Genomic DNA, 23,698 nt, shown 5'->3' with positions numbered 1-23,698 from the left:
GCTTTCAGTGTTCAGCATGAGTTTCGAGTGGTGAAAGAAATGTTTGGCAAAACAAACCGCCATATCACGTAATGACAAAACAGAATTCTCACCTAACGAGGAACAATTTTGCGGTAAGTACGATCACGTGTATATCCAGATACCGACTAGGATACTTTAATTACGCCATCTCTTATTTTATGCCTAAATAAATACATAAATAATTAAAATCATAATGATATGTATTAATATGGTTATCAATGATGTCAAATTAAGCAGTTGAATATCAACAACTTAAAATTTGATCGATATGACTACGAATACGATTTGATTGCTAATAAACCTACTCCGTCGAAATACGTTAACTGCTATTATATGTCAGTAATCTAGACACACAAAGCACCGCTTGTCACTCGTTGTAAATGCAGTGCTTGACAAAGTCACTTAATAAATGCACATAATGTTAAAGTCACGTAGTAAATACCCTGCATGACACATTTCCGTCATGTTTACACTACTTCTCTGACTCCCCTCGTGTGAACGCACCTCTGATCAAAGTCACGCCATGCACGTGATTTTAGTTTCACGTCATTAATACTCTTCTTTTCAAAATCATGCTGTAAATACACTGCTTGCTAGACTCACGTCGTCGATACTTTGCTTGTCAAATTCACGTCAGGAATACAATGCGTCTCATACTGACGTCGTCAATACACTGCAAGTCAGCGTCACGTCGTAAATACACTGCTAGTCAGCGTCACGTCATAGATACACTGCTAGACAACATCACGTCGTCATACACTGCTAGTCAACGTCACGTCGTTAATACACTGTTAGTCAACGTCACATGGTAAATACACTGCTAGACAACGTCACGTCGTCAATACACTGCTATTCAACGTCACGTCGTTAATACACTGCTAGTCAACGTCACATTGTTAATACACTGCTTGTCAACGTCACATGGTAAATACACTGCTAGACAATGTCACATCGTAAATACACTGCTAGACAAGGTTACATGGTAAACAAACTGCTAGACAACGTCACGTCGTTAACAAACTGCTAAACAACGTCACGTCGTAAATACACTGCTAGTCAACGTCACGTCGTATTTACACTGCTAGTCAACGTCACGTTGTAAATACACTGCTAGTCAACATCACATGGTCAATACACTGATAGACAACATCACATGGTAAATACACTGCTAGTCAACGTCACATGGTACAAATGCTGCAAGACAACGTCACATCGTAAATACACTGTTAGTCAAAGTCACATGGTAAATACACTGCTAGTCAACGTCACATGGTACAAATGCTGCAAGACAACGTCACATGGTAAATACACTGCTAGACAGCGTCACTTAGTAAATACACTGATAGTCAACATCACATGGTACAAATGCTGCAAGACAACGTCACATCGTAAATACACTGTTAGTCAAAGTCACATGGTAAATACACTGCTAGACAACGCCACATAGTAAATACACTGCTAGTCAACATCACATGGTCAATACACTGATAGACAACATCACATCGTAAATACACTGCTAGTCAACGTCACATGGTAAATACACTGCTAGAAAACGTCACATAGTAAATAAACTGCTAGTCAACATCACATGGTAAAAATGCTTCAAGAGAACGTCACATCGTAAATACACTGCAAGTCAACGTCACATGGTAAATACACTGATAGGCAACATCAAATACACTGATAGGCAACATCGCATGGTACAAATGCTGCAAGACAACGTCACATGGTAAATACACTGCTAGTCAACTTTACATAGTAAAAACGCTGCAAGACAACGTCACATGGTAAATACACTGCTAGACAACGTCACATAGTAAATACACTGCTAGTCAACATCACATGGTAAAAATGCTGCAAGACAACGTCACATCGTAAATACACTGATAGGCAACATCGCATGGTACAAATGCTGCAAGACAACGTCACATGGTAAATACACTGCAAGTCAACGTCACATGGAAAATACACAGCTAGACAACGTCACGTCGTAATTACACTGCTAGTCAACATCACATCGTAAATCCACTGCTAGACAACGTCACATAGTAAATACACTGCTAGACAACGCCAGATAGTAAATACACTGCTAGACAACGTCACGTTGTAAATACACTGCTAGACAACGCCAGATAGTAAATACACTGCTAGACAACGCCACATAGTAAATACACTGCTAGTCAACCTCCCATCGTAAATACACTGCTAGACAACGTCACATGGTAAATACACAGCTAGACAACGTCACGTCGTAATTACACTGCTAGTCAACATCACATGGAACAAATGCTGCAAGACACCGTCACATCGTAAATACACTGCAAGTCAACGTCACATGGAAAATACACAGCTAGACAACGTCACGTCGTAATTACACTGCTAGTCAACATCACATGGTCAATACACTGATAGACAACATCACATCGTAAATACACTGCTAGTCAACGTCACGTTGTAAATACACTGCTAGTCAACTTTACCTAGTAAAAACGCTGCAAGACAACGTCACATGGTAAACACACTGCTAGTCAACGTCACATCGTTAATACACTGCTAGACAACGTCACGTCGTTAATACACTGCTAGTCAACGTCACGTTGTAAATACACTGCTAGTCAACATCACATCGTAAATACACTGCTAGACAACGTCACATGGTAAAAATGCTGCAAGACAACGTCACATGGTAAATACACTGCTAGACAGCGTCACATAGTAAATACACTGATAGTCAACATCACATGGTAGAAATGCTGCAAGATAACGTCACATGGTAAACACACTGCTAGTCAACGTCACATGGTAAATACACTGATAGACAACGTCACATAGTAGATACACTGCTAGTCAACATCACATGGTAAAAATGCTGCAAGACAACGTCACATAGTAAATACACTGCTAGTCAACTTTACATAGTAAAAACGCTGCAAGACAACGTCACATGGTAAATACACTGCAAGACAACGTCACATAGTAAATACACTGCTAGTCAACATCACATGGTCAATACACTGATAGACAACATCACATGGTAAATACACTGCTAGTCAACGTCCTATTCGTTAATACACTGCTAGTCAACGTCACATGGTAAATACACTGATAGACAACGTCACATAGTAGATACACTGCTAGTCAACATCACATGGTAAAAATGCTGCAAGACAACGTCACATAGTAAATACACTGCTAGACAACGTCACATAGTAAAGACACTGCTAGACAACGTCACATAGTAAATACACTGCTAGACAACGTCACATAGTAAAGACACTGCTAGACAACGTCACATAGTAAATACACTTCTAGACAACGTCACATAGTAAATACACTGCTAGTCAACATCACATCGTAAATACACTGTAAGACAACGTCACATAGTAAATACAATGTTAGTCAACATCACATGGTAAAAACGCTGCAAGACATCGTCACATCGTAAATACTGCAAGACAACGTCACATTGTAAATACACTTTTAGTCAACATCACATGGTAAATACACTGCTAGACAACGTCACATAGTAAAGACACTGCTAGACAACGTCACATAGTAAATACACTTCTAGACAACGTCACATAGTAAATACACTGCTAGACAACGTCACATAGTAAAGACACTGCTAGACAACGTCACATAGTAAATACACTTCTAGACAACGTCACATAGTAAATACACTGCTAGACAACGTCACATAGTAAAGACACTGCTAGACAACGTCACATAGTAAATACACTGATAGGCAACATCACATGGTACAAATGTCACATGGTAAATACACTGCTAGACAACGTCAGATAGTAAATACACTGCTAGTCAACATCACATGGTCAATACACTGATAGACAACATCACATGGTAAATACACTTCTAGTCAACGTCCTATTCGTTAATACACTGCTAGTCAACGTCACATGGTAAATACACTGATAGTCAACATCACATGGTACAAATGCTGCAAGACAATGTCACATGGTAAATACACTGCTAGTCAAAGTCACCTGGTAAATACACTGCTAGTCAACATCACATGGTAAAAACGCTGCAAGACAACGTCACATCGTAAATACTGCAAGACAACGTCACATGGTAAATACACTTTTAGTCAACATCACATGGTAAATACACTGCTAGACAACGCCACATGGTAAATACACTGCTAGTCAACATCACATGGTAAAAACGCTACAAGACAACGTCGCATCGTAAATACACTGCTAGTCAACGTCACATAGTAAATACAATGCTAGTCAACATCACATGGTAAAAACGCTGCAAGGCAACGTCACATCGTAAATACTGCTAGTCAACGTATCATGGTAAAAACAATGCTAGTCAACGTCACATCGTAAATACACTGCTCATTAGTCTCAACTCATGAATACATTTCTTGTCATACTAACGTTCTGATACACAGATTCGTATTGTCGCGCTGTAATAACACTTATTGGAAGGGCCTTTTCATAAAAATAGTTGCTTGTCTACAATGTCATACATGTGATGATTTGCATGCATCCATTTTTGTCAACCAGCTATTGCGCTAGAAATGATGATCTGCAGTTGGTTAATATGTTGTCGTTGGTTGAACTAAATGACTTTCACAATGCTATGTAAATTGCTATCAAATCCCGGAAATTGTTCTTTAAAATACTTAACCATCAAAAATGTCTCTTGCCCTGATAAAATGCTATTATCCCATGTGAAAGCTAATAGCCATGAGTTACTTAACATTGCAAAAGTAAAGAGCAGGTCCAGGTTATCATGTATGTTCTTGCTCAATGGAAAGTTTAGTCGTTCTCCAAACGGCTCGTCGGAGGAGATTTCCGTATCTAATCACAAGTTGGCAGGAATCGTTATAGACAACAATTACCCTATACCACCACAAGGAATACTTCATCAAATATACCACTGTACATTGAGGTTAAATTTAAATAAGTTTTTATTTTCAAACTTCAAAGCGAAATTACGCATAGCATTGGACTCAAAATCAAAAACCTAAAGTCAAGAAACTTTATTTAACGTCGCATACAGGATAAACGTAATAATGTGTACTCTGGAGTGCCATTCATACGACAATCATGAGCACAATTTTATTTATGCATTTACGATCTGCGTTGCATAAAACTCATTGCATTACACGAATAACATTTTGTTTAAAATGTCTATAAAATTCACACTGAAATATGTAAACACCTGTTGTTAACCCAAGGGGGACAACTCACTCACATTTTTATGTCAGAAAACACATAAGCAAGCCGGCAGAATAGTATCAAATTTCAACCAAAATTTTCCTTTTTTCAAGCTGTTCTATTCCCGAGAAGCCTCAAAACTGAAATATCTTTTAACATAAGTGGAGGTGTTTCGATATATTGACCAATTTGTCTTTTCTGACTCTTCCTTCCTCTCTACAAGGTTTTGTTATAGAGATATTGAAATACACTTAACCCCCCGAAAAGCCCCACGTTCTAAGCCTTCGATTTCTAACGACCTAATACTATTATTTGTTTTTCTGCCAGTATGAAGCGCTTGACATTTCTAAGGATTTGACGTTCGTTCCATTATACATTGAACCAGTTTATACGATTTTTCTCTTTGAGAGCTTACTGCCGTCAGCATGATTATATAAAAAAAACTTTTCTTACGAAAGTAAAAAATGTCGCTAAAAGAAATATCATAAATAAGTGCCCCAATAAGGGACATTTTGGGTGAACACATCCTTCCTCCTCTAAGCCGATTCGTTTGTCTCGAGCAGCAGTCTGACCTTCTGCTGCCTGCCGTCTAGGTAGCTGCTCAAGAAGTCTCTAGCTGACTCACCTAGCGCTGCTTCCCAAGTAGCAGAATGTTGAATATTATTTCTAACGTATCATAAATTATAAAGGTTGATCAACCTGGATTCAGACTTTTTATCAGAAAACGTTTTAGATAAGCCGTGCAGCAGGTTTCTTAAAACCGATCCAATTTTTCAGTATTAACTGCAGCTTCATTTCATAATATTGGTAGAAAAAACCCGGAATGTAAATATTATGACAATGCTGTATAAGCAATGCATTCCTCCTGATAAACATTTACTAGCTTCTATAGCCAAAATGTTGGTGCCTTATATATACTCAAGTTAATAATCATCGACAGGGAAGGAGTGACTGCTCCGAGAGAGGTGGTCATTGATCAGGTACACATTTGGATAACGTGCCTGTGGTTCCTCTTGGACGGACGGAGAGTTTGTTTAAATTCAATAAAGTCGATATATCCATCTGTTCTACTATATGGGTTTCGTGGGAATACGGTAAGTGTTTATATCAATGCACTGCTAAAATACAACGGCGATCGAGGATTCTTACTGCACCGATGGTATTGTCGATTTTGTTGACCAAAATAAAAATAATTTAGAAAACTAAGGTGTTTCCGAAGCGTTTATTTCCAATTTACATTACTGGTTATAAGATATTTACTTGAAATATAAAAATGTTCTACATGAGAAAATTCGTTTCCGATATTAATAACTTAATAGGCAAACTGCTTGTCACAGTGTAAACCTTCTGTTTACTTAGTACCAAGCTAGAGACCGTGACTAGCATTAACCAGTGCTACACTTTATCTGCTTGTCGATTGCGACTTAAACTTTTTCTTTTACTTTTTCATTATCATCGCCATTCTATTGTTATCATACGCGTATCCAGATTATACTTAACGGAACTATTGCATGCAGGTATAACTCGAGTTTGTTCATGTTTCAGACATTTAAGTAAGTAAATGCGTTTGTTTGTTTGTTTGTTTTTTAATATATACAAAAGATCTACTGGACAAAATACCTTTTTTAATTAGTTCTTCACTCCTTAAATCTGTTAATTTCCTGTATATGTGCACTTCGTTGGCGAAGCGTAGAATATAAATTAGGCTCCTTTGTTCATTTTCTAATTTTTTCCCAACTACATTGAATTCGTCAAAAACTTGCTTTCCTCTGTATTAACGAAAAACCAATCTCACACATCACGTTCATGTCTCATATCAAAACAACAATGCAATAATCCTGCTGGCCAACTATGAAAGTTTATATTTCTGTGTGCGTGTGAAACAAAAGTTTGTTACATATCAAAATTATATACACATACCATATTTTCACCAAAAAAAATCTCAATCCAATATTGATATTGCAATTTACAAATTGAATGGGTGATCGTGTACACGTACGTGGCGCAATGGAAGGGCATCCCTCGCCATGAATACAGCATTATACAAGGTTACTCATCAAGAGATATATTTACATACATACATAATGTATGCTTTTACATAAAGGACGTTTATGTGGTTACATCATACACTATCTTTACATGACAGTTTGTTGCATGGCTACCACAAAACAACACATACTGCTGACGTCACCAGAGATTAAATACTCCTTAATGGATGCTGTAATAATATAAAATGCACAAAAAAACTGTCACAAATGTACAACTGTAATATATTGATTTCCTATTCATAATAGGGCAGCGGTTGTGAAATTGTAGTGTTTGTGTAATTTACCTTTACTTGAAAAATTAGATAAAAAAGAAGAGAAAATCGTCTGCTATCTCTACTGATCAAATCCGACGACATGTTAAACAAAATGTAATGTTATTGATATGACTGCTTATCAAACATGAAAAGGAATTGTATTTATCGTTAAATTATTTTGTAATCTAATCTACTTTCTTATCTTAGAAAAACGGTTTACGTTATTTTTGACATTGAAAGATATATCACACCCTCTGACAAATCACACATTACCATACTAAAACCTTTTGATAGATCGCAAACGAAAAAATCTAATAGACGAAATATGTTAGGTAGTTTTATGAAGATTAAAGATAGCAATGATACCTAGGATACAGTAGAAACAACACATATCTGAACAGGATACAACAGCAATGGCTTGTAAAGCTTTTGTCTATAAAACACTTGAGAACAAAATATTTTGAAAATTGTACAAAGTGTTGAACAACACAATAACAATAACCAATTGTATTGTTTGAGTAATTGTAACGTATTCTTCATCGCAATAACAGTTTTTGATCTGTTATTACGCTGTTTATTTACATAATGATATCGGAGATTATTCAGAGAGCGTTATTATGTCATGTGACTGTACTAAACGAGGTATTAAGTACTTGTTTCATATATATGGACATTCTTATTACCTTACACATTACACAATACACATCATCTTATTAAAAAACAAAATTGATCTGATACAAATGATCCAAAATCTTATACAAAAGAAGCAATAGGAAAGAGATACAATTGCCTGTAAAATACCACTAAATCACGTCTATTTTGTTAACAATCTTGATACTATTAACAACTTACCAATGATTACGGATGATATAATCACCGGGTGTAATACAGTCAAACAATATAACGCCTGTATTTCTTTGATATAAAGGAGATACACACAGGACAATAGTACTATTTATCAAACAAATGATTTGAGGATCACTGTCTAATTGCACTGTGGTTTTGCCGATATACATTAACCTCCTATTAACTTCCGTTTAGATATAAGTGCAGCACTGTTGGTGCTGACCACTTCCGTAGATTGGATAGTATAATCAGCTGGAACGATTGTATAACAATCTGTTAGTTCTTCTTAAGAATTTCTCATAAAAGGCCTGCAAGGTATGATTGAAATAACAAGCTATGGTCATGCCGGAAAAAAAAGTTTCCAATACTTAATTACAATTTTTAGCAATGGCACGAAAAAATCAATGTATCAAAAGTCATATTCTATTTTACCAAATCTGCGATGAAAAGACTCTTTTTGCTGATCAATAATCATGTATTATTGGAATTGAATTATTCACTCACACTGCTCTTCTAAAAGTCTTCCATTATTGCAAATATAAATATTTGGTCCATGTGTGACTTTTCGTTCAGGAAAACTTTTGTTGAATTAGAGTTCACGCGTGCATGTTCTGTATATATCTACATATTTTCACATACATATACATATCGTTAAAAAAAGGTGCAAGGTTTCAGCTCAAGAACCGTCCATTTGAGATAATAAGTCTAGGTCTAGGTCACGTTGTCTTATAAGCAATGTCGTACTCAGAAAAGTAGACTGAGTAACATTTTCTATAGAAACTATGTCAACAACGTTAGTTCTTAATGAGGAATAATTTTGCGGGTATGGAAAGACAAAAAAGGCCTTCCTCACCCTAATGAGACATTCCACCAAAAAACACACACATACGTTCAATATTTCTAAGATTAAGTTTTCAGCTGTTTACAATATCACATTGATATTTTCGATCCTTAAAAATATGTTGACCTACATATCTTTTCAACTTTCCTCAATAGCCTTTACAACTGGAGCCTTAACTGCTAGATAACGACTTGATGTTTTGTTTTACATATTTTTACTTCTTCCATAGTGTATGGCACAACCATACCTACTATTGTATACGTTAAGCATCCTTGTTTGTTTGTTTGGTCAGACGGTACTTGAGTTAGCCATTGTCGACTTCGTTGTCTGTGACGTTGTGTTGTCACGTGACATGTTCTTGCTACAGCAAAGGGTAAAATAACGCTTTAAAACGCGTTTGTTTAAAACAAAACTGACAAACACAAACAATCCTTGACAAACGGTGAAAAATACAACAAGGAAACTAAATGCTGACACACTAAATAAGGTGTCGATTACCAATAAAATCCAGGTTATACCTGTCAACGAAAATAATTTAACATAAATGACAAAATCGTTTCTTTTCTCCTGTGTACTCTCCACTTTCGGAGTTCCTTTTATCTTTAAAGCAGTTCGCGTAAAGAAATAGATATTGCTAATACAGATGAGCAGTACAGGCACTAGAAAAGTGGTATAAAAAGACACTTTGTTGCTTATGAAACATCTTGTATTTCCATAACCAATCCCTCCCTCTTCGGACGTACTAGACAGAATGATGATGTTTATAACAATTACTAAAGCAGGTAGGCCATGAGAGTAAAGCATGTACGTCATTATTCTCTTTTTCCAGCTGCCTGTCTGCCGTCCAGACATCAGTTCGCCAGCGAATACACTGTACATATGAAATGAACACACACTCATGCAAGTAAAAGTTGAGAGCCAAAAGAAGTGTATGAAGATTCCTATTGTTCTGCAAAGTTCGGTAATTGAGGTCTGATTAAAACCGACTTGAAACAACAGTTGGGCAAAGAACATCATAACTACCAGATTCATGTTATTGATACCCGGTAGAGATCGCATAACAGGAAACAGACAATAAGTCATAAATGTCAGAAAAAGACAAGCCAGAGAGACAATTGTACATATCAGTGTTACTATCCCGAGTGCTATATTGATTTCTGGTTTCGTTTCATCCGTGTTCAAATAATTTTCATACGTTTCTCGAAAATCATCCAAGCATATCCTTGCTTCATTGCCAACTAAAAGGTACTCTAATGAATTAAATGACCTTCTAGATTTATCCAGGGTAAGACTCATTTCTATTCTGTTTATTGCATAATCCTGTGACTGTAAGACAACATGAGTGCAAAGCAAGAGGTCAGACACAACTGCTGGACGGAATGTCTGCTGAAAAGTGAAGTCCCGGGGTTTGGTCTCTGTCTTGTAACATTGACGCGTAAAACTTAACGTTCCAAGAACCGCTGGAAGGATGAATGCGTCAACAGAATGGTCCGCCGTCAGGTACGTGCTATTGTCAATATTATACTTCATCCTTGTCATATTAATGAGTTTTTCTTCTGCCATGAGTCGGTTCACCTTTGTCACAATCAACAAAGAAGCATGCACAAGAATTCGAATTCCTATACTTCCATTGTAATTTGCATCACATGAAATATTTAGTGCAATATGGAAATAATCGAAAGTGATATATCCATCCATAGAATGGATCTTTGATTTTATTTCTGTTCTGACAGTTATCAACAAAAGATCAGGTGAAGTGGTGGATGAGTTACCCTCCAACGAAAATGCTAACACGTATCGCAGATTTTTTGTATTTTTAAGCAAAGGTCGGCATTTCTTTTCCACAAGCGTTTTTCCAGGGAAACATGTCAGGTTGTGTTTCCTGTTCTGTAAACATAAGCAAATGATTTTGTAGAGAATATGTTATTTACATATAAATTATAAATTGAAGTGAAACTTTCTTTGATATTTCGACTAATACGTAGTTATTGATTAACCATATGACAGGAAAACTGTCATTGATAGTAGGGAATCATTTTTGGAATAGGGTAAAAAATGCTACTATATTGTCAAAATAAAAATATTATAGCACAGAAGTACATCAAAAACAATATTATAATAATGATTTTTCTTTCAAGTCATTCTGAAATCAGAGAAAAGTGACTACCAGTTGCTTCTTTTCATACTTAGATCATCCTCGATACTCCAGAGGTTTCGCTAACGTTCGCTCTCTGTACCCCTGGAGTATGTCATAGGAAAATTGAAGGCTCAGTGTGCGCCACCTTGTGGATGAAACGATAAAAATAGTTCGATTCTTTGATGGAAATCCAAATAATCTGTCGGCTGCGAAACGGTAAAATTGACTGGCTTTGAAGTCGGGTGTGGCTCCTCTGTTACCTTCAAAAGACAGGTATCAGCCTTCGCGATATTTCATGCTTTCTTTAACTTGAGACAAATCAAATAGCTAGTCGCGTGTCTTCAATTTCGCTATGTCATATTCCAGGGGTGTGGAGAGCGAAAGTGAGAGAAACCTCTGGAGTATCGATGACAAACATAAATATTGCCGAAAATTCCTAACACGATTCCCAGTCGTTGTAGCTTTAAAGCATAATTAACCTATGTATGATTTATTGTATATACGAGTGGTAGTTAATGATTTGTAAAGTGTCCTTGTTGGACTGAGGAATATATTCTGGCATACAACAAATACACGCCAACTACATACAACCCTTTAAGCAGTTCCTTATACAGTGTGTATGCTGTTTCTAACTACAGGTGTATCGTATATGATGTCCGATGTTTCCTGCTCACATTCGACTTAATTTTCTGTATTTTATGATAATCAGGTAACACAGATATACATTGCATAAGACATATACAAATGCAAATTAAATTAAAACACATAACCGAACTGTCGCTAAAATACTTACATTTAATCTATCGTAGATAACATTGTCGTCATTCCCTACTTCCAACACTTCCAATTCTACAGACACCGATGGACTGGTAAAAGAAAATAAGTCCTGGTAACTTGTTTGTACAATCACATGATCATCATCAACGTGTACAGTATGTCGTCCACCCATGGTGATACTTGGGAACCAGATATCTGGTATAATCGTCGCGTTAGCTACTGAACATGTCGCACAGAATATATTCCGAAATGGTTTAAATCCGTGTACTTCTGGCAGTGTTGTACATGCTGTGGTAATGTTTTCCCCGTACCACTGATTTTCTGCTGAAACCATACATGTGTCTACCGTTGTACCGGTTATAGATGAGGTCGATGGTCTGTTACACATAAAGCAGTACACATTTTTAAAATCCCTGTATTTTGGTAAAAATAGGTCCAAACTTTCACAAGCTAGCGCAATGTCCTTGTCGTACGCCGACCAAAGTCCAGTAACATTACATCTACTGGTATTGTAGTGATTACTACAGTAAATTGAGCTCATTTGAAACGCGAAGTTGTTCGGATTCTCTGGTATCATCCGAATTACACAGTTGCTACGCTGTGCGTGTTCAATTATGTCCATTACTTTAATAAAGTAATTGAAATGTTGATAGGAGTCGCATTCTATTTGAAAATTCCAGTGAGATGTAAGGTTTTGGGCAGGTTTATTACATCTGAAACAATCAAAGTTCTTGAAAATGGTATCTCCAGCAGTAACTGGAAGCATACCAAATATATCTTTCGCGTTTCGACTGCTGCATCTAGATCTGATTGAGTTTTGTCCTGGTATGTCATTACACCCGCTGATTGCGCCAATTAATGGGGCAAAATGATCTGAACCTGATACATCGCTGTCCAAACACGACGTTGTGCTGTTGAGGAGAAAGTCATGGCAACAAAATGGTGCTGAGCTGCTAAAAAGGCAGCTTTCGTCGCATGAACATGGCGAATCTACAAAGAATCCTCCGGGAAATTCTGCGGAACAATAAGAATTTGTGCCAAACATGGCATAATGAAGCAAAATAAGCCTGGTGTGGTTTAGAGACGTTGAGCTGTTTAGATGTGTCGCGACAAGATCATTATCTGTTATCCCAGTAGACCCTAGGATGTCATTGTAATAATCTAAAGCATACTCGAGTATACGAATTCGGTAAATAAAGGGTCGGAAATCAGTTAATTCAATAATTGCATCGGCATCGTCATACCGGAACCGGCTGGTGTTGTTTCGGTTACATAGAAAGCAAAACACATTTTTGTAGGGCATTGTGCTTTGTGTTGCATTAAGTTTGACACACTCATTCATTAGTGAAGCTTCGTATAGTGACCATGAACCAGAAACATTGCAGGAAGTTACAGGTTCGGTAGATAAAACGGGGGGATTACAAAGTAAACAGAACACGTTTTTATATGTTTTATAGTTAAGATGGTAGTCAGATAGACATGCATTCGCTATGTCTCTGTCGTATGTGAGCCAGGTCCCTGTGACATTACATTGATCTATAGGAAAAGGCTGCTGGAACTTTGTGGGCTTACACTTGTGCTTACTAGACTCCTGATCCTCTTCATACTCTACTTTGCAAGCTTCTGCAGTTGCGTAATCCATGATTTCTCCATAGGTGGAGAGAAAATTAAAATCGGCAAACTTTTCACACAAAATATTAATACCCCAGCTAAAATAATTGAAGACGCCGTTACATTCCGCACAATACTTATTACGAAATGTGAATGCATAATTAGCCGATGTTACAGGCGGATTTTGAATGAGCTGGGCATTAGTAAAATTCATGTTACACTTCTCTTTCATTTCATTTGATGATTCGTCATGGCAAGCCACGATTATATTACTTTGATTGTTAGGATTGAGTAAGTTATCGATTATGGACGTATTTTGACAAACCGGATCCGGAAACGAAAACATAATATCCGGGCAACAATCTCCTTTTTGAACACAGTGTTTGTTGCAACTGCATCTCGGGCATAATTCCAAATCACCTATCGGTTGATGGTTCCTGATGAAACCATAATTCTGTTTTTCACATATGTATTCTGAACCACAAACTAAATAATACTGGTACACTAGATTCGTCAGATTATTGACCGTTCTCGTTGACGATGCTTGCGTATGCCATCCCGGAGTCTTTTGTTCCTGTTTACTTGACGTATCCAATGCACTTAGTGTATTAAAAAAGGTCAAGCACACTAATGCAATCTTCAAGAATTCTGTTTCCATTTGAACGGTATTTCGCACTATTACACCTGTGAACACAAATCAGAATGCTATTAGCAATAGACATCTATCATAAATGTTTCACGAAAAAGACCTAACAATTGCAAAACATCACAGTATTTTGTGAATAAACATTACTCTATATCAGATACCCCTACTCACTTATAAACCCAATTATAAGAGATATAGTCCGCGGTAGATGTTAATAACTATTTCTTGTGCACCTTCTATGCGTAGTTTTTGTGTTGTAATTTATACATTCTGACGTTTCATTCAAATTCATTTCAAATGATGTTTTTGTGAATACAAACATATTCATTAGACGTTTAGTAGATATGTTTTGAAGATAAAATACTTAAGCCATAAAAAAGGCAAAGAGACGTTCACGTTAAAGCATCCATAGACATGAAATTAAAGTAAATAACTTCGTTTTTAAGCGTGACTAGATACATTTTGACATGTTGGATCTCTGATTGAATTTATAATTTACATCGGCAATAAGTAGCATATCACTGTTTGTAAAGTCATATCTGAGTATTATAATATTCAAATTGAACTAAATATTTATCAAAAATAAATAATCATTGGATGCGCATGCATTATGGTAACATCTATAACGACAGTGAGACAATGTTGGACAGAGAAAATAGCTGATTATTTTCCCAACATTTTCGTTTCCCGAGACATATTTTCTATGATTATATCCTACTTACAAATGTAGTTAAATGTAATGGAAATCCCTTTAATCGTCTACCCCAGTGTCCATACGCATATTAATAACGAAGGTGACATTGATAATATAATTATCTAAATAAGGCTGCTTTTTTTTGCTTGTATGTCTTCTTTTCACAAGATGTTACGCGTTTATTTATGAATCTTACCCTGTTTTGTCTATTTGACCTAGATATATCGGGGAAGAGTTTTGCATTTTCAGTCACCATATGGTCGACACACGAAAAACAATAACCACTAGCGTCATGATTTATATTAGATATTTATTTAAATAAACCAAAACTACCAATATATCCACATCGCTCGTCAGCTCATGAATCAGCATTCGTTAGGATTGCAAGCACGTTTCAAGTTATCTTCGCGGTAATTTCGGCGGAAAGTTTTGACCGTAAACTTTTTTTTAAAGTAGATCGTGAGGTTAACTGACAACTTTAATTGTTTGTAAGCTAGGAATCTTTAAAAACAATCAAAATTTAATCGGCGTATGTCCTCATTCGGCCAGTCCCATGGTTCGCTTGTTTGCGGGGGAGTTTTTTGGACGTTGCTTTTTACACCATGCACCTGCATGGTCTGTTGGGAAATGATACATGCACGCGCATGGTCGATAAATAACACCAGGTTAGTAACATGTACCAATGAAAAAATGTCGTTTGAACAGGGAAAAGTATTACAAGTAAAAATAGGATAAAACATCCTTCAAGATAATCACTGAAATACCGACTGGTGATATCTGGTCATCGTAACCGGTGCCATGTGTACTTATATATACCAGGGGAAACAGCACGAAATGTTACTGACTGACCTTTAACATTATGTATAATATCAAAGATAATTCGACAGCTGGAGTGGAGCAATGAATGCCGTGCTTTAAATATTTGTAAACGCCATACCGTAATTAGTGAATAAACCTCGGGATCTAATATTTCTTTGCAATTCTACAAACTTGAAAACAGACAGCTGGTATTTGCCTTACCTGGTTAAATATCTATTTATACATACAAATATTATCCATAGATAGATAGATAAACAAATCAATAGCTCTGTGCCTAATGCCGACGGGAGTCCTAGATTGTTACTATGGTGACCGATGATTTGAAATTGTGCGGACATAAACTTTTTTAAATATATACAATATGCGGTGTTAGATGCCAAAAAAACATCAACTTTTAAAAATGAAAGGAATATCAAGTGTTGGTTATTAAATTCTAGATATATATTTTTCGTTTCAACAAAATCAGCTGAATGGCAGAAGTTGTACATTTGAAGTTTGTGTGTAGGCTGGAGTTCTCGCTGTTCCTTTTTATGGTTTTCTGTCCGATACTAATATCAAAAGGAATAAATCTACAAAAAGTGTTGTAACTTTTTTTTATTGTAGTTCACCGTAACGTAAATATATGAATTGAATGGATTTGTTTCATGTACAATGAGGCATCAATAGCAGTAGCTGATCTACATATCTTCCGAGGAGTGCTAATGCGCTCCACATGATATGTAAATCAGCTACTGCTATTCATTGCCGCAATGTACATGAAGAAAAATCCATTCAATCCCTATATGAATAAGATAAGAAAAAACACCATACAATTTGAATGCAAGTCACGCACAATACCGTATACGAAACTATAAAGCATTTAATTACGCGCATCGTCAAGATATGTAAATAGATAAAATAGCAGTCCGTCTAAATACGGAGAGAAAACTACTTATCTCAGTTTCGCTGAACCGATTTCTATGAGCTCATACTAAAATTAACATCAACTTCATATTTAATGGTGTGTTTTTTTAAGTCAACACATTCATGATATATACCGGATTGCCTTTTGCTGCCCACTGTTTTTTTGAGAGACTGAAAATCCCATGACTGTTCATGTTTGTAAACAAAAACAAACTCTCACTACAGAATTCAGCTCATGAAGAAAAACAAAACACTTATAGCGGATGTGTGGGCGAAGGGGATTTTTTTTTAACATCAACCGCAAATGTAATATAACGTCAGTTTATAATGAAAAATTACGTCAATCAATTGTTTTCAACGAAGGGATAGAAACATCCTCCCTCAACCGGAAGTGATAACAGTTTCATTGATTTAAATGAAAATCTTATGCATCGTATATTATATAATAAATATCATGTATTCATGTAAACATTGTTTAAGACATGATATATACATATACAAATATGTATTCATTAGCTATAATCCAAACATTTTTATTTTAGCGCACTCAAATTCTAGTGTAATATCGAATTTTATCATGTTAGCGCATAGATGAATTGGCGCACCCTCAAATATATAACAATATGCGGGAACCTCAATTGGCGCAATCATAATTTAGCACAAAATTGAAGGCAAACAAGCACTAACATAAGGCTACCGCTTAAATTAAAGTATTTCATTTTATGTTAGGTTTATAACTTCAGTAATTCATCCGGAGTCGTGCACATAACCACCGTAATTCAGTTTTGTTTACTTTATTATAATTAAATGACCAAGAAACATTGAATAGGTTGCTCCCATGTATAATAATTAGACAGAAATAAACCCAGAGTGAACAAATCAAAGGATTAAGGGTAGTATACATTGAGCGCGACATGTTAAGAACATTTTGTCAACAAAAAGATTGCGAAGTACAAAGCTATTTTTGTTTTCCATTTTAACTTTTAAACCCACCAGCTTCCTACCTAAATTGTAATTCCACAAAATGTTCCTTTTTGTAGCTTTGAATCTGACATCATAATAAGCACGTTTGAGTGACAATGAATTCAGGCACAACTTATCTGAGATCTAATCATTTGCATTAAACTATGTCATAATTGGCGAAATACACCATTTTATTTATGAACGAATGCATATGTTATCTGAGCTGCACCAGGGTTATGTATGAACATGTATTATGTGTATATAAATACACAGTCAAGTAAAGGACTGAAGTCCAGGTTGTGTAGCGCCACCTGGTGCAGACGTATATATTCCGCTAATTGTAAATAATAAATCATATGCAGCATCTATGTAGAGACCTAATCAATTTGCAAATCAACTCCAAGGCGCTTTACAGGAAATGAATAATGATTTCACAAAGTACATATAAATATACATAAAAGAAATATATATCTGCACGATACTATTTGAAAGCAGATCGTTCATCTCCATGTGTACATAGGTTGACATGGTATTTATTGGATGTTTACACTAAAGTTTCTAGTTGTTCTGGTCAATTCCTAATGTGTCAGTTTCTAACGTCAAATGTTATATATTAAAAGTATTTTTATAATCATTTCTAGATGTCATTTTAATTTCAATCCGATTGACAATGGATTTGTGCTTTGTTTAATTTTTTTACGGAGTCCTGTATAAAGCACTGTAAATTGTATTTACTTCCCCGGAATGTATACTACAACAGCTGAGTAAATGATATGCTGAATCAGGAAACACATATCGGAAGCTGGCCAATACAAACAAGTGTGACATCAATTCAGTCGGAAAAGGTGTAAAACGTGGTTATCAGTATCAAGGATATACGAAAATATGCAATAGAAATACAATCCTTTAAACACCGGTTAAGTCATTGATAGTTTAAACACGAATATGCAACTTCACTTTAATTAACGATGTGTGAATATGGTTTGCTATTTATATAATGACAATGCATATCAGTAGTTGTAAATTTATAAGAATTGACCTTCATTTTGACAGCTTATACGGTAGTATGAATGCTGTTGGCAACGAGCATATTATATGATGCGCATTAGCCTGTTATCCCTTAAAACTGTATTTACATTCACAAAATATTTTAAGCACTCAAAGAAAGCTGGTTTCTACAATGGGAACTACAATAGCCTTGGTTGCTAGGGTACATGTAACATAGTTCCAGTGAATCCCTTCGATATATTAATACATTCAGAAAATACACAAGGAACTGTTCTTCTGCTAATAGCTTGAACATTTTAAATTAGTTAATCTGAATAGCCTATGGAACATAATTATTCATTTGTAATAGACGTTAAGTAGGCGCATTAACACACTGCTCTTCTCGGTCGAGAGTTCCATAACGAAGCCGCCGTTGTTCACTTTACCGTCAAAGAAATTGGAATATGCATCCATGGAATAAGAAGTACGTGACGTTAATTAGACATTTGGGATCCCGAATATGTTCCATGTTACCATATACTGAAGAACTCAAGCTATGGCTGTCATCAGACTGTAAGTTCAATGAACCGTGAACGGTGCCATATTTGAAATAAGTACATGCATCAATCCGCCGAGCCTTCCTTCACTGCGTACACGCTACTGTATACGTAGTTCGAACTAACTAAGAGAGATGGGTATATTTTTAATCGGAAAATCGTTATATACTCTATTAACTACTATACTAAGATCCACAAAACCCGTTTTTAAAAGAGACTTTCTTTTCAAAACCATGGATGTCCGTGACCACACATATCGAGGGTAGCCTAGAACAGTGTTTGTAGCACTATTAAATGTTATACAAACTTTTTTTGCATGTTTTCTTATCAATGAAACAGTCAATATTTTCATTATTCGAATTTCTTTGTGCAACGGCAACGGAATTTACTCTAACTTCATTAAAATACGTAAACATACACTGTACGCTAAACAATTACATCTACCAAATCTATACAAATGTACTGATAGTATAATGGCTCAGAACATACATAATTTAAAAAATAACACTTGGATTTTTTAGCTTGTCATTAACTACCACGACACGTGACCGGACCTTGTACTGAAGTATGCTCATTCACGAATTCCTTGCTATTTAAAGATATATCAAACATCAATGCTTTCTCAATTTTTGAAGGCATCACGTGTTGTTTATCTCAAACAGGATGAAACGACTGACCTTGACATTTCATTAGTGAAGTGTATCTTTTTAAGTACATCAATTAATTGGCGAATGTTTCTGAGAGTAAAATTGGATCGCGTACTAAGTCCGATCCTCTCAAACTGACACACAAACAGCTGCGATATTACGAGATATATGATAAGACTTACTTCGGTTTCAAGTTTGACTTAGTGCATGACTGTTTACGAGTGAAGATTCAACAGAACGAGGGCAAGTAAAACACATTTAACCCGTGAAAAGAACTACTAATATGTGCTGTTACATTCTAATACAAAACTCAATTTATATTAGCCCAATTCCCATGTGCAGTATCTTCTTTTGTAATCGTGATTATAGCTGTAGTTTTTTAACCGGATTGAGAAGTGATATCTTTATCATTATTTCATATTTTTTAATTTAATCAATATGATTAAAAAAGAGAATATACTCAAGATATGCTTAAAATTTAAATCGTTGCAACTGTATTTTAAAATTTATTTCAATATATACCGCTTTAAGAAACTGTTACCATGATATATCAGCCGTTTATCCGGTACAGAGTGAATCATAAAACCAAAAGGTAAAACAGAGCTGTGTAAGTCTATATCGACAGTGGAGCTGTGTAAGTCTATATCGACAGTGGAGCTGTGTAAGTCTATATCGACAGTGGAGCTGTGTAAGTCTATATCGACAGTGGAGCTGTGTAAGTCTATATCGACAGTGGAGCTGTGTAAGTCTATATCGACAGTGGAGCTGTGTAAGTCTATATCGACAGTGGAGCTGTGTAAGTCTATATCGACAGTGGAGCTGTGTAAGTCTATATCGACAGTGGAGCTGTGTAAGTCTATATCGACAGTGGAGCTGTGTAAGTCTATATCGACAGTGGAGCTGTGTAAGTCTATATCGACAGTGGAGCTGTGTAAGTCTATATCGACAGTGGAGCTGTGTAAGTCTATATCGACAGTGGAGCTGTGTAAGTCTATATCGACAGTGGAGCTGTGTAAGTCTATATCGACAGTGGAGCTGTGTAAGTCTATATCGACAGTGGAGCTGTGTAAGTCTATATCGACAGTGGAGCTGTGTAAGTCTATATCGACAGTGGAGCTGTGTAAGTCTATATCGACAGTGGAGCTGTGTAAGTCTATATCGACAGTGGAGCTGTGTAAGTCTATATCGACAGTGGAGCTGTGTAAGTCTATATCGACAGTGGAGCTGTGTAAGTCTATATCGACAGTGGAGCTGTGTAAGTCTATATCGACAGTGGAGCTGTGTAAGTCTATATCGACAGTGGAGCTGTGTAAGTCTATATCGACAGTGGAGCTGTGTAAGTCTATATCGACAGTGGAGCTGTGTAAGTCTATATCGACAGTGGAGCTGTGTAAGTCTATATCGACAGTGGAGCTGTGTAAGTCTATATCGACAGTGGAGCTGTGTAAGTCTATATCGACAGTGGAGCTGTGTAAGTCTATATCGACAGTGGAGCTGTGTAAGTCTATATCGACAGTGGAGCTGTGTAAGTCTATATCGACAGTGGAGCTGTGTAAGTCTATATCGACAGTGGAGCTGTGTAAGTCTATATCGACAGTGGAGCTGTGTAAGTCTATATCGACAGTGGAGCTGTGTAAGTCTATATCGACAGTGGAGCTGTGTAAGTCTATATCGACAGTGGAGCTGTGTAAGTCTATATCGACAGTGGAGCTGTGTAAGTCTATATCGACAGTGGAGCTGTGTAAGTCTATATCGACAGTGGAGCTGTGTAAGTCTATATCGACAGTGGAGCTGTGTAAGTCTATATCGACAGTGGAGCTGTGTAAGTCTATATCGACAGTGGAGCTGTGTAAGTCTATATCGACAGTGGAGCTGTGTAAGTCTATATCGACAGTGGAGCTGTGTAAGTCTATATCGACAGTGGAGCTGTGTAAGTCTATATCGACAGTGGAGCTGTGTAAGTCTATATCGACAGTGGAGCTGTGTAAGTCTATATCGACAGTGGAGCTGTGTAAGTCTATATCGACAGTGGAGCTGTGTAAGTCTATATCGACAGTGGAGCTGTGTAAGTCTATATCGACAGTGGAGCTGTGTAAGTCTATATCGACAGTGGAGCTGTGTAAGTCTATATCGACAGTGGAGCTGTGTAAGTCTATATCGACAGTGGAGCTGTGTAAGTCTATATCGACAGTGGAGCTGTGTAAGTCTATATCGACAGTGGAGCTGTGTAAGTCTATATCGACAGTGGAGCTGTGTAAGTCTATATCGACAGTGGAGCTGTGTAAGTCTATATCGACAGTGGAGCTGTGTAAGTCTATATCGACAGTGGAGCTGTGTAAGTCTATATCGACAGTGGAGCTGTGTAAGTCTATATCGACAGTGGAGCTGTGTAAGTCTATATCGACAGTGGAGCTGTGTAAGTCTATATCGACAGTGGAGCTGTGTAAGTCTATATCGACAGTGGAGCTGTGTAAGTCTATATCGACAGTGGAGCTGTGTAAGTCTATATCGACAGTGGAGCTGTGTAAGTCTATATCGACAGTGGAGCTGTGTAAGTCTATATCGACAGTGGAGCTGTGTAAGTCTATATCGACAGTGGAGCTGTGTAAGTCTATATCGACAGTGGAGCTGTGTAAGTCTATATCGACAGTGGAGCTGTGTAAGTCTATATCGACAGTGGAGCTGTGTAAGTCTATATCGACAGTGGAGCTGTGTAAGTCTATATCGACAGTGGAGCTGTGTAAGTCTATATCGACAGTGGAGCTGTGTAAGTCTATATCGACAGTGGAGCTGTGTAAGTCTATATCGACAGTGGAGCTGTGTAAGTCTATATCGACAGTGGAGCTGTGTAAGTCTATATCGACAGTGGAGCTGTGTAAGTATATATCGACAGCAGAGCTGTGTAAGTCTATATCGACAGTGGAGCTGTGCAAGTCTATATCGACAGCAGAGCTGTGTAAGTCTATATCGACAGTGGAGCTGTGTAAGTCTCTATCGATAGTGGAGTTGTGTAAGTCTATATCGACAGTGGAGCTATGTAAGTCTATATCGACATCAGAGCTGTGTAAGTCTACATCGACAGCAGAGTTGTGTTAATCTACTCGACAGCAGAGCTTTGTAAAGTCTATATCGACAGCAGAGCTTTGTAAAGTCTATATCGACAGCAGAGCTGTGTAAGTCTATATCGACAGTGGAGCTGTGTAGGTCTATATCGACAGTGGAGTTGTGTAAGTATATATCGACAGTGGAGCTGTGTAAGTATATATCGACAGCGGAGCTCTGTAAGTCTATATCGACAGTGGAGCTTTGTAAAGCCTGTATCGACAGCAAAGCTATGTAAGTTTATATACAGAAAAAAGTAAAAATATAATATATAAAACAAAAAAACAGAAAAAGCCGTACCTAAATCACTTTATCATAACCATTCTCTAAAGCTATTGTTCTCATATCAAATGTTACAGGGTCTGTATTAAGCACTTGTTAAAAGTATAAACAATGTAGTACCGCCCACATAGTAGTTATGTCCCTAGATTTGTTTAACTATTCATATTAAAATAAAATATAGATTTTTTCTTTTTTAATTTGATATATCTATTAGCTTTTGTGCTCCTGATGGCAAATATTTGATTTAGGTATAAAAAAGTAAATAAATTGCATATACTTACCAGATATATCATCACGACGTTCCCTGACATCCGAGTTTTCCGTTGTGCTATGCAGTTTGTGTTTAAGTAGAATTTTGAACGCTCACACCC

The 23,698-nt window shown here is 36.7% G+C and overlaps 1 protein-coding gene across 1 annotated transcript; it reads right to left on the bottom strand.

Moving 5' to 3' along the window:
• Positions 1-4,998: 4,998 nt before the first annotated feature.
• On the bottom strand, positions 4,999-23,698 carry LOC110464408. The gene is made up of 3 exons (XM_021519608.1): positions 23,609-23,698; positions 12,133-14,411; positions 4,999-11,089 (listed from the first exon to the last, which is right to left on the bottom strand). The coding sequence occupies exons 2-3, from the start codon at positions 14,383-14,385 to the stop codon at positions 9,491-9,493; spliced, it is 3,852 nt and encodes a 1,283-aa protein (XP_021375283.1). The 5' UTR covers positions 14,386-14,411; positions 23,609-23,698; the 3' UTR covers positions 4,999-9,490.

This window comes from Mizuhopecten yessoensis, unplaced genomic scaffold (genome assembly GCF_002113885.1).
Source record: "Mizuhopecten yessoensis strain PY_sf001 unplaced genomic scaffold, ASM211388v2 scaffold10987, whole genome shotgun sequence".
Taxonomy (NCBI): Eukaryota; Metazoa; Mollusca; class Bivalvia; order Pectinida; family Pectinidae; genus Mizuhopecten; species Mizuhopecten yessoensis.
The sequence above is the reverse complement of the archived record's forward strand: the minus strand, read 5'-3'. Positions and strand labels throughout refer to the sequence as shown.